This window comes from Agelaius phoeniceus, chromosome 2 (assembly GCF_051311805.1).
Source record: "Agelaius phoeniceus isolate bAgePho1 chromosome 2, bAgePho1.hap1, whole genome shotgun sequence".
Classification (NCBI taxonomy): Eukaryota; Metazoa; Chordata; class Aves; order Passeriformes; family Icteridae; genus Agelaius; species Agelaius phoeniceus.
The window spans coordinates 6808828-6824966 of NC_135266.1; the positions used below are offsets into that span (position 1 = coordinate 6808828).

The 16139-nt window shown below is 39.2% G+C and overlaps 1 protein-coding gene across 10 annotated transcripts in view; it reads right to left on the reverse strand.

Annotated features, from left to right (window-relative positions):
• KDM6A (lysine demethylase 6A) overlaps window positions 1-16139 on the reverse strand; it is a 153953-nt gene that overhangs the window by 57105 nt on the left and 80709 nt on the right. For all 10 annotated transcript variants that reach the window (XM_077171511.1, XM_054627958.2, XM_054627960.2 and 7 more), the window contains exons 6-7: window positions 14555-14675; window positions 2925-2979 (exon numbers count right to left, since the gene is read on the reverse strand). In XM_077171511.1, the coding sequence (XP_077027626.1) occupies window positions 2925-2979; window positions 14555-14675 (176 nt within the window). The remainder of the gene's footprint in view (window positions 1-2924; window positions 2980-14554; window positions 14676-16139) is intronic.

A 16139-nucleotide genomic window follows, 5' to 3' on the forward strand; every position in this document is an offset into this window, starting at 1 on the left:
TTTTATTTGTATTCTGAAACAGAGAGTCCATTAACCTTTCAGTAAACTTAGCAATAAAATCTCTTGAAGCTGAGGTAAGAGAACACAAGGTAGTATTTTCTGTACATATCTAAGCTAGAAATAAACATTTTCATTCTGCTGCCAAGAAACAGACTAGCTGGGTTGCAGAACATTATGTTACACACTGCCAGTTTTATATGGGATCTTAAATTTAGGTGTTTTTTCTTCCTTTTAGGAATTGCCTTCCCCTTGTTAAACTGAATCAGAAGTGTTAATTACAGATGATACTTTGATTGTTACTGTTAAGCATTTTCAATTTCTCATACAAATTGTCTAGAATGCCATAAATACCACAAGCAGCCTGTGCAGGCAAGATTGCTGGCTGGAGAAAGAAAAATGGGTTGTTCAAGAGTAAAAGCACAGAGAAAATTACCCTCACACTGCTCAAATCATCACAGAAAAGACTTGAGAACTGCTAACCTGGACTATCCATGGAATGGTAGATAGCTAAAGCTAATTGAGATGAATGTAATCCTCATTCTGCTTTGATGAGGAAAGAAAAGTTCCTTTGAGACAGACTTTTGCTCCATGTTCGCGAGGATTACAAGTAAGAAAATACCTGTGGTTTGAGCCAAGCTCAATTTATTTCAATTACACAGATTCTCTCCCTTGAAGCTACAGGAAAGTGTGACACCAAATTACCATACAAACAGGTAATATGGAGTTCAGGGCTTCACTCTGGGTCATAAAGGAGGGAAAATCTCCCTTTGTGCACTGCTTTGTCCTCTGCTGTAAAGAAGGAAGCCGAGTGCACTTTGGAAACCAGGTCAGAATGAAATGCATCATCTAAAATTTTAATAAACTTTTTGTGTTCCTTGCTAAGGGGCACATAACACGCCCATTATGTTCACTGCATCATCAAACTTCACTCTGTACTGATGAAACAAAAGCCCTGCATTTGTTTCAGGAGTTCATTATCTAAAAATTTCTCTCTTATTTTTTTCGCCTCCTAACAAAACCCTTTCAGTGTGAAGCTCCAAAATGAAGTGATGCCTTGGAGGGAAAAGGAAAATTAAAGGTGTCAGATTAGAGACTGCCTAAATAGGAAGAAGACATGCTTAGTACTCAAACATTTCTGCTGGGAACACACTCAGTGTTAATGCTGCTACTCACCCAGCCCTTAGAAATGCAAGGGGGAGGATTAAATGGAGCATTTAGTGAGGGTACCCAACACCCTGGGGCTGGGCAGGGCGTTCAGTTCTCCTCCCAGAACAGCACAGTGGGACCTGGCCAAGCCCCTCTCAGTGCTCTTCACCCTCCTCCTCTGGGTTGGTCAGGCACTGAAGCCTTTACATGGGGCCAGCCCTCTGTCACAGACACATTTTATGAAAAATCCTTTCATTAGGGTCTTTTCTCCTGAGAAGCCTCAGAAAAGAAATGTAAACAATGGTTATCTGCTGCTGTGGAATGCAACAGGTGGAGCTTTGATTGGTCTCATGTGCTTGTTTTTAATTAATGGCCAGTCACAGTCCAGCTGTCTCGGACTCTCTGGTCAGTCACAAGATTTTATTATCATTCCATTCCTTTCCTTTCAAGCCTTCTGATGAAATCCTTTCTTCTATTCTTTTAGTATAGTTTGAATATGTCATTTTCTTTTCATATCATATACATAATAAAATAATAAATCAGCCTTCTGAAACATGGAGTCAGATCCTCATCTCTTCCCTCGTCCTGGGACCCCTGTGAACACCACCAGAATTGGTGACCCCAGGTGAGGAAAACTTCCAAGCCCTCTACACAAATCTGGGGGCAGAGGGGACTGGAGGGGAAAGGTCAGGAAAACCTTACAGAAATTCAGAGTTTTAGTGAAAACCCATAAAGTTAGTGAGAAAGAATATGAACAAACATGGAATACAATAAAGAATCACATGTCTGGTAGAAAAGTAATAAAAGCCTATTGACTCTGGGAGAATTCTGCAAATTTTTACAAAATTATCTGTGCCTGTTGCTGATAAGTAACAAAGCTTTGAAGACAGCCTTGAAGCACAGCTGGCTCCTTGATACAGCCAGTGGTTTCAGCCACGTGAACAAACTCCCTTTCACCACCTTGCTGATACAATACTCACAATTCCATCCAGTTTTTATAGAAATGCTTTAAATATTACATCCAATGCCTCTGAAGTGAGATTTTGGAGGTAACTTAAGCTCAAGCATGAAGGTATCTTAAAAACTGAAGGAATAATTTCCTTCACAACTCTCTGCCTTTTAATTCTTACAGACTCCAAAACACGGAGAAACAATGTTTATTCTTGTATACAATTTCACTAATTGTGGAAAAATACCTGCAGGACACTCTGTTACAGCCTACAGAACCTTCTGCCTATGACTGATCACACTGCACTAAAGATTAACATGTTGAAATACAGACTAATATATAGTTGATATCATTAAAAAAAAACCAAAAAATCAAATATGGAGGGGTTTTTTCTTATTTCTACAGTAAGGTTGATGCTGAATTTTGGATCTATAAATTTAAATGGCATGGAAGTAATCACTGAAAAGTTACAGATTATCGTGATCATGCAAACTTTAAAATAATTGGTATTAAATGTGTGCCACGGGACAAGCTCCAGGTTTATAAATATCTAAAAAGCAAGTCAAATAATAAGTTTCCTCCAGAATTCAAGCCTTCAGAGTAATGAATAAGCTAAGTCTCAATTTTTACTTATTCCATTTAGTAAAACAATCCACAATTCCACTAGAACATCTGTCTCCCCTGAGAGAGAGATAGGTTTTGTAGTCCCCCTCTCTCAGTACCAAATATTTTGATTTTGAAGACCTGGTTCATTAAAAATTCATACAGTTGCAAGCATAAGACTTAAAAAAAAGATCCACAACAAAATAAATACATATTGGTTACTTACTTTCAGCGTTAGACAAAGTGCAGGGATTGCAGTCAATCAAAGCTAACTGAAAATGCTGGAAAGAAAAAAGAATTATTTGCTTTTCAAACAAAGTAATACTATCACTTGGGCAAACTACTAAGAGTAAATCAATTTTGTACTTGAAAATCAATACTGCATTTTACCATGTGTCTTAAAAAAACCAGTTTTCAATTTCTGTTCAACTGCTTACTAGAGGAAAGTAAATTTTTTTTATTGCAAACACTTCAATGCTTCTAGGAATGTAAGATAGCAACAGATCTTCATAAAACAACTGGGGTTGCATCTGAAACAATGAAGGCATCAAATGAATGGTCAAAATTGGAAGATGAAGTTTTTATACACACAACTGGGACTGCAGAGACACCAGCTCACAGCCTCATGGAGATAAATACTCAAGCACTCAATCCATCTAGAAAAACAGAACACTCTCCCTAAAAACTGAGTGATTTTTAGTTTTTAAAAATTTGAACTCTTGTCAAAAAGAATTTAATATGAATACCTCTTCATTAGAACATGAGTTCATAAGGAGGTCGTAAGTTCTCACATCCTCTCCTCCAGATGTTGAGAAAACTTCAGTTAAACATTAAAGTTTGTATAATTTTAATCACTTTAAGGAATACAAAAAATATCTTTTAAAACATTCTAGGTTCTGAGGTAAGTTTTTCACTCATCTATAAAGAAGGTCACAAGAGCAGAGCAATGAAGTCTGTCTGTAACATCATGTTAGTTCACTGATCACTATTTAATTTGAGACACAAGTGTATAAAAATGAATGGAACAGGCACAGAAACTCCAGTGCCTGAGCTTTTCCATAAACTTTTGATAAAATCCCCACATGGTGTGAAATTTCCACTGACATATTAGCTCAACAGAGAATAAGGCCTAGGAACACAGGAGCCTAAGAGTTACCCTATGAGATACTACTGTTAATGAATACAGTTATTTACAAAATACAGTGTCAGGTGATTTCTAATACACAAAACATGACTGACACTTTAGTACACTTTATTTTTTCTTAGCATAAAAGTGATAATTTAGATCAAACTAATACATTATATAATATTATAAATATTATAGCATGCCAAACTAGGTGGCACTGGGAGCCTACTGCAGTAGCTGGGAAGAAAAAAGGTCTGTATCAATGGATAGGTGCAACACTTTCAGTATTGTACTCAGCCATTAGATGCTACTTAGCTTTCCTCATGGTGATAATAATTGCTTGAGTACAGTATGTCTATACAAAACACATCTCTAAGATGTCTAAGATTTTATCAGATCTTCACATTTCCAAAAAAACCCTAATTTTAATAGGGACAAAAAATTCAAAAATTAATATATTGTCCATAGCAAGACATAAGAAGAATGCTGACATTTCCATAAGCTCTGACATACACTGATGCAGCTTCCTCCTCACTCCCTTCATCAAGATAATTTGTAACATTTAACAGCATTTAAAAAATGAACCAAACTGAAGTTAAATAACAACACAAATTCATGATTTATAAAGAACATTTTAGCAATATCCCCCCAGAAGAGAACACAAAAACCAACGGATTCACACCATAAAATAACTTTTTAACCTTAACACAAGCATTAAATAATAGCTTACAAATATTAAATATTAGGTTATTTCTCTGCTGTGTCTGTTCCTTTCCCTACTGCTCAGCAGGCAGACAACTTACAGTCTCCCCTCACTTACATTGCAATGCAGGTTGAGTGCCTCAGAGACATCCTTTAGTCTGTTACCATAGTGATCCTACTAAGCAGACAACTTTAAAAAAAAACCCTAAATAAAAATAAAATGCTCTATCTTAAATTGCATTTTGCCTGCCAAAAGAAAAAAAACAAGGCTCTGGCCTGTACAACTGAGTGTTACTGATCTAAAAGGTACAAAATCCTTCCTGTACAGATGTGTCATCTTGCACCATCACTTACAATTACTATGGAAAGATAAAGCAGAATGGAACAGATTTGCTCTCACCTAGCAATGCTATTAAAAAAAATAAGCAGATCTAAAGAAAAAAGGTTGACAACTGTTCTGTAGCAGCTCTTCTGAAGGGTTACTGCAGTGAGACTCACTGAGAGAAAGCAGGCAACCATGCAAGAATAGCTAACCATTTTAATATACAAGTATGCCAACAGTATCAAGTGCTATACAGTAAAAAAAAAGCAGAAATATTCTCCACAATGCCTCCTAAAAAATTAAATATTCACTGTTACAGTAGCCAACTTTTGAAATTCAAAAATCCACAACATTAAAATTTTCTTAGTGTGATAAATTTCTATTTTCACTGTTCACTAATCTACAAACGGTAAAGAAATTGATAAACCAAAGCCAGTGACTACAGAAAAACACACCATTTGCACCAGACAGTTATCACAATTAAAAGCAATACACAGAAATCCCAGCACCTTTCAAACCAAGAACCTCTGAAATGCACACACACGAGCAAACCTACACCTCGTGCCGGATAAATAATACACAGCTCCCCGTTAAGTACCCAAAATCAGACAAAAAAAACCCCCATGCACACATTCTAACCCATCAACCTCAAATGAAGATCCACTAATCACAATTACCAGCACCAAAAAAATTAAAAAATAATAATAATTTCCAACTTCCATTTCTGCAACCAACAGCAGCGGCTGGCAAACATCTGCACCCCTCTCAAATATTGCAGCACTGAGCTGGCTACTGCTGTGTGGAATAGTTGTTATGCAGGAGAGGCCGCTGCAGCTCAGAGACGACACACAATACCTCAAGGCAGACAGCAGTCTATAGAAATTCAAATCCCCAGTAAGAGGATTTACCTAGAAGGCAGTGTTCTGAATGTTAAAAACTAACAGGCTCTTCTCAAGGGCTGCGGCTCAAGGCACAATCACAGAATCGTTTAGGTTAGAAAAGACTTCTAAGATCAGCCAAGCCCTAAATCACCTTGATTTGTAGCCATCTGTAATTGCAGAGTTATCTGCAGCCCATTCCATCTCCTCTGGAGTCCTTGACTTGCCTCTGATTGTGGAAACAATTCCGAGGATAACCTTTCCAAGGATGAGAGGTACAGTGGATTCCATATAGAGAGAACTGATGAAAGCACTAGGTCTGGTAGTAAAGTAACAGTAATCGGATGCTGATTTAGGTAACTTAACATGCTGTCTCTCACAGAATTAACAGCGATGCTTTCAAATGTAACAGGCAAGTACCCAAGGTTTTGTTGTTTCTTTAATCAATAAATGACAAAAGCAAAACGAACCCTTTTCAGTGCAAGATTTTCAGTACTGTCTCTGTTTACACATGCAAACCTGAGACCTCTGTAGTGATTCTACTCCCTCCTCCTCTCCAGGGTGACATCAGCAAGTTTAATAGTTCTCGGCTCTGCACATACTCAGCAAGCAAGGCAAGCCATCCTCTGAAACCTGACAATCCTCACCGACTTACCATGAAGGAAAGCTCCATCATGACTCAGTAAAATTCTGTCAGGAGATGGCTTTTTCTGCCTGTGTGACCTAGGTGTGATGCCCGTGTTGCTCAGAGCAGCTTTTGTTCAGAGAAGTAGGACACGGAGAGCCTTGTGTAACCAGCTGGGGCAGGGTGCCAAGCCTCCATTTGCCAGGCATCTCTGGGACCAGGGGAGAGGGTCAGGAGAGGACACGCTCCGTGTGCGGCTACAGCAGCTCATCCTGCTGCTCTCCACTCTTTTCTGAGCTCAGAACAAATTCAGCTCACAACAGAAAGGTTTGTGTAGTGTAAACACTCAGGTACTTTTGTCCAACATTCAAAAAAAAGCCAACTTATAGATAGGAGAAAAAAAAACCCTGCTGGAGGACAGAAGGAACAAAAGCCACATATACAAATACTGAATAGCAGCGGTGCATTCTGAAAAATCTCGTCCTGACAAGCTCTAAGAGAAAAATGATTTTCAAACAGAAAGATCACACAAGCTGTATGTTTGCAAGCCATAAAAAGGCTGCCTCTGAATTTACTGACCAATATCTTATACAGTGATTTTCACAAAGCTATCTCAACACTCCCACTTGCCTCCACCTTTTATGCATTATTTCTGCAACATCAGAATTCAGCTATTCCTGTGCTAACAGCCTGACAGACTGCCAGCAGCAGGGGAATGTCACAGGGACGGGGGTGACTGGGAGCTGCTGCCACTGCTGCAGCACCAGCACTGAGCGCCCCAGCCGGGGTCGTGCCAGGACTCAGCCTCCAGCCCCCACAGCTGCAATGAAAGCTCAGCTCAGTCCTTGCTGGCGACCTGTGGCTACACTCTGAGTATTTTCTGAGTATTGTGTGGCCAGCAGGAGCAGGGAGGTCATTCTTCCCCTGTACCTGGCACTGGTGAGGCCACACCTTGAGTGCTGTGCCCAGTTCTGGTCCCTCACTTTAGGAAGGATGTGGAGATGCTTGAACATGTCCAGAGGTGGTGCAACGAGGCTGGTGAGGGGCTTGGAACAGAAGCCTTGTGAGGAACATTTGAAGGAGCTGGGGTTGTTCAGCCTGGAGAAGAGGAGGCTTAGAGGTGACCTTATTGCTCTCTACACCTTCCTGAAGGGAGGCTGCAGACAGGTGGGGTTGGTCTCTCCCACCAGGCAGCACTGACAGAACCAGAGGACTCAGTCTCTAGCTACATCAGGGATGGTAAGGTTGGATATTAGGAAACAATTTTCACCAAAAGAATAATAAAGTACAGGAATGCTCTTCCCAGGGAGGTGGTAGAACCACCATCTCTGAATGTGTTTAAAAAAAGCCTGTCCATGGCACTGGGTGCTATAGTCTGGTTGAGGTGTTAGGGCATAGGTTGGACTCAATGATCTTAGAGGCCTCTTCCAACCTCACTATTCTGGGATTCTGTGATTTCTGCATGCCCTGAATGCCAATCCTGCAGTTAGAGCTACATCTGATGAAAGTGGATCTGATCTGTCTGGATGGAGGTGTCTCTTCAGGAGCAGGTCCACGAATGAAGCTCACCAGAATCAATGAATATCCTGAGCTGGAAAGGACCCAGAGGGATCACTGAATCCAACTCCTGGCCCTGCACAGAACATCCACAAATGTCACACCATGTACCTAAGAGCACTGATCAAATACTTGAGCTCTGCCAGGCTGGTGCTGGGACCACTGCCCTGGGGAGCCTGTTCCAGTGCCCAGCCACCCTCTGGGGAAAGAACCTTTTTCTAATATTCACCTAAACCTGCCCTGACAGAACTTCAGGCCATTCCCTCAGGTCCTGGCAGCACAGAGCAGAGATCAGTGCCTGCCCCACATGAGGAAGCTGTAACTGCAGTGAGGTCTCCCCTCAGTCTCCTCCAGGCTGAACAGACCAAGTGCCCTCAGCTTCATATGGCTTCTCTTCAAGCTCCTTCCCCATCTTTATTGCCTATGGACACTCTCCAATAGCTTCACGTCTTTTTTCCACTGTGGTGCCCAAAACTGTCCCCAGCGCTCGAGGTGAGGCTGCCGCAGCCCAGAGCAGAGCAGGACAATGCCCTCCCTTGCCCAGCTGCTGATGCTGTCCCTGATGTCCCTCAGGACAGGGATGTCCCTGCTGGCTGCCAGGGCACTGCTGGCTCATGTTCAACCGGCCATCGACTGACTGGGACACCCAGGCCCTTTTCTACAGCACTCCACCATATCATTCCCCAGGCTGTCCATACACCCAGGGTTGCCCCATCCAGTCAATAAGGATATCTAAAGATATTGGTGGTCCCACCAATACTCTTAGATTGAATGCTCAACTTCTGAACCACCTATTCCTCTTCCCATGGTGTGTTCTTCCCCATCTCCCAAATGACCAAAGATGCCACATAGCAGAGTAATTCAGTTTTAGCACTTACTCCTCTTTGTAATCATGGCATTTCTAACATACACCTGTAATTCTGTTTTACAGGAATTAAGTCAAAAACCCAAATGAAACTAGGTAAGTTTAATAGAAGAGAATACTCTGTAGGGCAGACCTTGGGGTATCATTATCCACTGTCAAAACCAGTCACACTAATAACTCTCCTGCAGTTTCATTACAGTGCCATGCTGCATTAAAAATCTTCCATGGATTTACTTCTTCTATGTGTCTTTCCACCACTGACATATGCAAACTACCAAGACTAAGAGAGAAATTTCAGTCCCAAATGCTGCTTTCCAACCACTTACATTTTTTTTTAAATTATCTTTTGATTAATTTCATTTTGCTTTCCACAAAATACTTTTTTGTGTGAAGCACTTGAAATCTTGGATATCCAACTTGCAAGAGCCAAAGCCCTTCACCTTGTTTTTTACATAAAAAGCAGCTGTTCCTCGTAGAATTCAAGACATAAAAATAGACATGACTAAAATGTCTCATAACTGCATGTATTTTGACTAGTTATTTTTAATAATTAAAATACATAAGGTTTCAATGTACAATGTTGAAACTTAAAAATTACTAATTTAAGCCCATTCAAGAAAGATAACTGGGTGGTTAAACAACACATGAAGGCTCAAAATCAGAAATTTTCCTAAAATTTCTTTTTAGGAAAAGAAAATAAGAATTTTCCTAAATACTTGTTTACTTATTACTCAGAGAAAGAATATAAAACATGAATGATACGTCTATAAGAGTTTTGTGCTAGCATATAATAGCTGCACTAGCTAAAAATATCTTTCATAAGTATATATATACAGGAGAAATATTTGAATAAGTGCTAGAAAAGTGTCTGACTGACTATAAATAAATACTTCAAGCTGTTCATCGGTACATCAGCATTTAATTTCTTTATATTTCATGCATATTCATACTATTCATGCACATTTTAATTCTTTTGCAGACTTTTTCTTATCCTAATATAAGCAGCATGTCTTAACATTACTAACAAATGAGAATCTTTAGAAGAATAATTAAAAAATTAAAATTATATTTAAATTGATGTTTTACGGGCAAGATGAAAGCATAAGCCTGAAGCAAACTACTGAAATAACTGTTTTGTGTATAAAGAAGGAGGAAAAATTTCTGTAAGTGAAAGACAGAATCAGTATTTCTACTAAAAGGCAGATAATTGAAAACATGAGAAATTGAGTTTTCATTCTTCTAAAGGTTTTGTTACTGGGTACAGGGTATACCTGTAATAAAATCAAGTAAAATTCCCAAAGCAAAACACTGCTTTCTTTGTTATAACCAACCTGCTCGTGTCCAGCATTACTACTGCCCACCCATTAAAAAACACCCCACAAAGCAAACAAAATCCAACAAAACCCAAAATTTCCCTACCACAAATCTCCAAACAAAAGCAAACAAAGCTTCCCTTCAATAAAACCAAACCCTCAGAAAATCTCACCCCCTCTGTTCCCTCAATATTATCAATCTAATAAATATAAAAACCCAAAGATTTCTTTTCTCCCTTAAGTATGAATTCTGCATTCAAAGGGCTTTCAGGATCACAGCTCTAAATCCCCAATAAAAACACAAGACTTGAACAGCACCAAGCAGGATGAGCACCAGAAGGTTTCCCACAGCTGGCACCTGGTGCTCAGCTCCCAGATCTCAGAGGGCTCTGGAGCAGTGTATGTTGCACAGGAATGTCCTCCAAAATTCTTTTGGAAATCTTTCACTCCCACAGATTTTCTAAAATTTGTTTAAGATTCAAGAGTACTTCAGAGAAGAACTGAGACACACATGCTAGACAAGATGATTACATGCACCTATAAAAAAGGAGGCCAAATTAAAAAAAAATATATTCAATAAATAGGAAAATGACCATGACAGTGAGTGGCATGTCAGAAATAATGTGGCAGGGACTCAGAAGGATGAATTTTTTTTCCAGCTACATTTGCCCAGTGAATAAAAATATACATTACATTCTTAGAGATCTTGCTTTATTCTCCTTCCAGATTATCACAGTGCCACTACAGCTACTTCCATGGAACACAGTACTCCTTGTGTCTTTTGTAAAAAACAGTGAACACGAAAGGGGCAGCAGGACATGGTTAACTAAAAACCTGGACTGTGAGGTGAACCTCAGTAGCATGGTGTTGCTACAGTCATCAATCTATAAAAAAGAAATCTATCCCCAAAGTCATTGCCAGTTAATTTTGGAATTAATTGTACTTTTCTGATGAAAGGGGCAAACTCAGCTTCCATGTCTCACCTCTGAAGGCAACACTGCCCAATCTGCCAGATTAGACAAGGACTGGTTTTTTTTAAACCAGAAGGGTCACTTTTTGTCCCCTTAATGTAAGCCTGAAGGCCAAGTAATTTTCAACAGCATTGGTGTTGCAAGAGTTTATGGCAATGGGATAACAGAGAAAGTCAAGGATTCTCACAGTAATTTGCAAATCTTAACTGTAGAACAGGCAAAACCAGTAATTGATTTTGAAAAAACACTGGGAGTTGATTTTATGCTTGTTAAACAGCACTCTAGCAATTATCTTGATCATCAACATCTTAAAATAGTAAAAATTAATTTTGTGCTTAAATTGCTTACATAAAATACAGATGATTTATGTTAATGCTCTAAAATTGTGAAAAACATGGAATATATATGACCTTCAGACTTCCATCTTCCCCCTTTGCCTGAAGTCTCTTACTGACAATGCCTCTCACTGACAATGACTCATCTGTTGGCAATGGTTTATTCTTAGCAATTACAGACTTAACATGAATGTTTAAATACCATCAAAAACATTATGATATTTCCAAGTACTTTAATGCGACGTTGGTACAATCTGTGAAATCCAGAGCAGCCACAAGCGAATAGCAGATGAAAAAGCAACTTCCACTTTCTGCCTCTGTGTGAATGGGGAGCTCAAAATGGGCAAGGAGCCCCAGGAAAAAGGTCTGTGCTCAAGGCCAGTCACAGGCAGGCTGCACCCCAACCCCCTTAATTACTCTCTAAAATCCTGGATCCTTTTTAAAAAGTCCACAAAACTAAAAACAGCACAACAAGACAACTCTGTCTTTTCACTGCTTTGGGTTTCTTGTATTTCTTTTGCTCAAAGATGAGATATTCTGTGTCTCAGAGAATGAGACAGACATTGTGTGAAAACATCCCTTCACACTTTCCTCACATCCCTTCCCCATTTTACTCTCCCCATGCTTGAGCAAAACCTGTGCACCAGCACTTCATTCTCCTCACTAAGGAAGCATTTTCTGTCTTGCCTCTCATATTCTCATCACTCAGAGTTCTGGTTTAAGAATGTTTTTCAAAAATCACAGTCAGATTGGCTTTTTAAGAAGCTACAGCCCTGTTCTCTACTTAAGTTTTCTCCTCAACTGACATCTTGTGATGTTGAACTGATAAGTTTCAATCAGTAACACTTTGTTTTCAAACAAAGCAGGTAAGTCCTTGGACTGTACCTTAAATCCACAGCTGAGCTGAACTGTAAACAGCTCAAAGTGTTTGAGACTGAGTTCCACTGGGTCTCTTGCTCCTCACTGTTATTCTTTACTAAGGATTGCAACCTCCAGAGCAAAGAAAAAAAACAGAAACTCTGCTTCAGGTGTCTCAGTTGGTAACTCCAGAGCAGTTTCTCATTACATTTTGAACCAGAAGAGGATAAGACAGCTCTGTGCCCTCCTTCCCATTCCATCAACCTTGCACTGGATGTACCAACCAGGCCATCTCAAGCTGAGCTGGCTCAGACTTCTGATCCACCTCAGTCTGCAAATGGGGAAAAGCAAAAAAATGAAAAATCACTCAATTCAATGTGGCTGAGAGTGCTGAATGAGGCAATCAGGATTGCATGGTAAAAAATGAGGCAAACTTTTAGGAACAATCTGTAGTTATATTGCTTTAAGAAAAACATGAAACCACCTTCAATGCAAACACCCCTGTTCATTTCAGCATCCTTTGAAGACCATCCCTTTGCCCCAGGGTAAGCTGCTTTTGTTGTGGCCATTTGTTTTCTTAAGTGACTTAACCATATGCCACATAAAAGCAATGGAATCATGATAGTTTTGAAATAAAAAGATTAATTTCTTTCTGTTTTCAAAATATTACTTTGGTGTTTTTCCCATTTGTAGCTGGTGTTTTGAAAACTTGAAATTTGGTATACTCAAAATCCTCATGGTAAGTGACTGATTTGTTTTGCAAAGTTGTGAACATCAAACACAAGAAATGATTTAAACTGAGTTATCATAATATTTATTTAAATACCTGATTCACTGACAGAATTGCAAATTTTATGGCACAGCAGAAAAAGGTTATCTATTTCTTGATCAATTTATATCAAAAATTAAAATCATATCATCAACTACCATCAACAACAGTTGGAAAAGACCTTTTCAGATCATTGAGTTTCTTCTACTACTTGATTAGAAAACAACCACATCCTTGTAAATTTAATCTTGTTTTCTCCCAGCTTCTTCAAAAATAAAACCAAAATGTACTTCAGCATTTCTTTTATTCCATATATATCATGACATACCAAATCTGTGCCAAAGTCTAAGTCAATAGGATCACTCAAGCTCACACATAATCCCTTTCTCAATAGGGATCTACCTCTCCTTGCTCTCTTTCACCATTCATTGCATGGAATCTTTTCTACTCCTCTGCACAATTTCCAGCTCCACCAATCTCTGTAGGTGAAACCTTGGGCTCTGGATGAAAAGGGAAGCCTGGGGAGGGAATTGCTTCCCTCCATCACAAAAACTGAAAGGAAAAATTGAGAGTAACACCCTACTCTTACAAATCTTGGACAATGTGATTCTGACAACCCAAGAAAACAATCTGCCAAGAAAAGAAAGCTGTAAGATTCTTGCAAACAAAACACTTATTGTTTTCAATAATTTTGAGGGAAGATTAATATGCAGAAATGTGTTTACAAATTACATTTGATTACAGAATTCCCAGCCCTGCAGGTGGATTTCCCACCACATGCAAGTCCATTAAAAGAACTCTTCCTTTTTCCAAGACACAGAACAACTAAATTTAGAGGCCAGGAAGGAAAGGACATGTGGGTAGAGTAGCAAATGGAAAGAGGAAAAAAATGGGCAAATGTGCTGAATGGAGGGAGACAAAATGCCAGATTACAATCAGAGACCAGAAAAGAATGTAAATAGTAAGGAATTTGAAGAAGTACAGAAGAAACAAAGCACTGTGTTACCATAAACCATTTCCAACTGATTAGCCAGAAACTGCTGCCTTAGAAGCTGACTCTCAAGCCAGGAAATAAAAGAATAATTAACTGCTAGAAAAGCAACAATTATATAAAAAAAGACATCATTCTGAATAAAAACTTTCTAGTTTACTAGAAAGAAATGTCTTTAATTCCAAAGACTTCCAGTTTACAACAGGGAAGCTAGGGGAAAAAAAAAGGAATATAAAAATAAAAAAAATCAAATAATCCAAGCTGCTATTTTTTTTTCCCTTAGCATTCAGTACAACCTCAGTCTCCTCCGAGATTCACTATTTTAACAAGAGCCCTGCACCAAATTTTTCATCTAGTGTAGCACCTCACACACCTCAAACCCATCCTTCTTCTGTTAGGACTAAGACACTTCACATTAAAACACTCCAGTTTCTATAGCAGATGGTCTATGACTGCTCCATGCTTATGCATTCCTTGCAGTTTTAAGATGCAACACACAACTTGTAAGAAATGTTAAATGCAATTTGAAAGGACTTAAACCTACCTTTAAACTAGACTCATAGTCTGTGTTCACTTTGAACATAAGCCCAAGTCGCAAATGAATTTCCTTGGCTCGACAAAAGCTGGGATCAACATAAAGCGCCTCCTGAAATGCTTTAATTGCCCTGAAAGAAAAACATAGATTAAAAAATGATGTTTGACTGAAGTATTACTCTATAATCAATGTTTTTTATATGGCTAACAAAGTGGATCAGCAAGTATTGTTACAGAAGAAAATAACAAAATAATGCTTTACATGTAACGTTTTTGGTGCATGGCTTTTGACTCTTCAAGGATTGGGTAATTTTGAACTCCAGATATCCTCATGTATTTGAAAGTCTAATCTTCTCTATTAATTTAGAGAAACTAATTTGCTGCATGAAATACACTAACATATCTGATAATTCAGAGAAGATGACTCACAAATTAGTTACAAAATTAGTGCAAGTTCACTTATAGCAGCCAGGTTGCTTTTGATTCCAGCAGTGCAGACCCCCAAGCAGCAGCAGAGGAGAGATCATACACATCTCCTCCCACTGCACCTGCCTGCTCCTTTTTCCACTTTCTCCTCCCTTCCCTAGCACCATGCAAGAACTCGAATAATACCAATTGCTCCATTACTTGCAAATGCAGACATAAAAGCCTGCCAGCTCCTCACACAGTAACTTTCTTTCATATTCCCATGATAGGTGAAGATGGCTCTGATTCTACTTCCTTACCTCCAAATCCTCTCTCACTTGTCCCTGGTTCATGATGGCACCATACAAGATAAAACAGAAATGCCATCTAACAGCTCCATCTTGGAGCAGAAACAAGACTAAACAGGACTGTTTTGCCTCTCAGGCCACTGCATAAAACTAGGACAGCTGAAATGCAACTAAAAGATAATAGGAGTGAAGTCACAGAGGAATTAAGAAAGAAGCTAAGTCTCATTGTTGCCTGACATCAGAGGACAGGTTGAAACAAAATCCCTTCCTGTACACCAGTGGTCCCACAAGAAGAGAAATCAGAAGCAGCCTCACCCAGGGTAGATTTGAGCCCCAGAGAACACAACCCCAATCCCATCTGCTGCCCCTGGAACCCCACAGGTGGTGCCAAGGGGAAGGTGACAGGGCAGTCAATGTGGGGAACTGGACCCACTGTGACATGGGACAGGGATTAACCCCAGTGCTTAAAATCAACTCCCTTAAGGCACATTGATTAAATTCCCACTCTCCAAGTACAGTATTATTTATAAGGAAAAAAGGTTGGTTAGCAGATGCAATGCAAAATTCAACAAATATTTTTCACAGACTTTTTTACTCACAACACACATAAATTATCATTTCTGAATCCTTCAGAAAAAAACACTTCTGCTCTAAAATTCTTACAGGCTTTTTTCTCATTGAGGGCAAAGCAAACCAAAGGCACAAACTTCCTCTAGACAATGCAACTGTATGTACCTGAAGCATTATCTGACTTCTTCAAATAGAACTTAAGAGTAGATAGGCTTAAAAGAAGTATTAAATTTTTATTGTGGAACTGAAGCTTCCTCTATCACAATCCTTCAGGAAGGCTCTCCTTACCCACTAACCTACTTTTTTACCAGC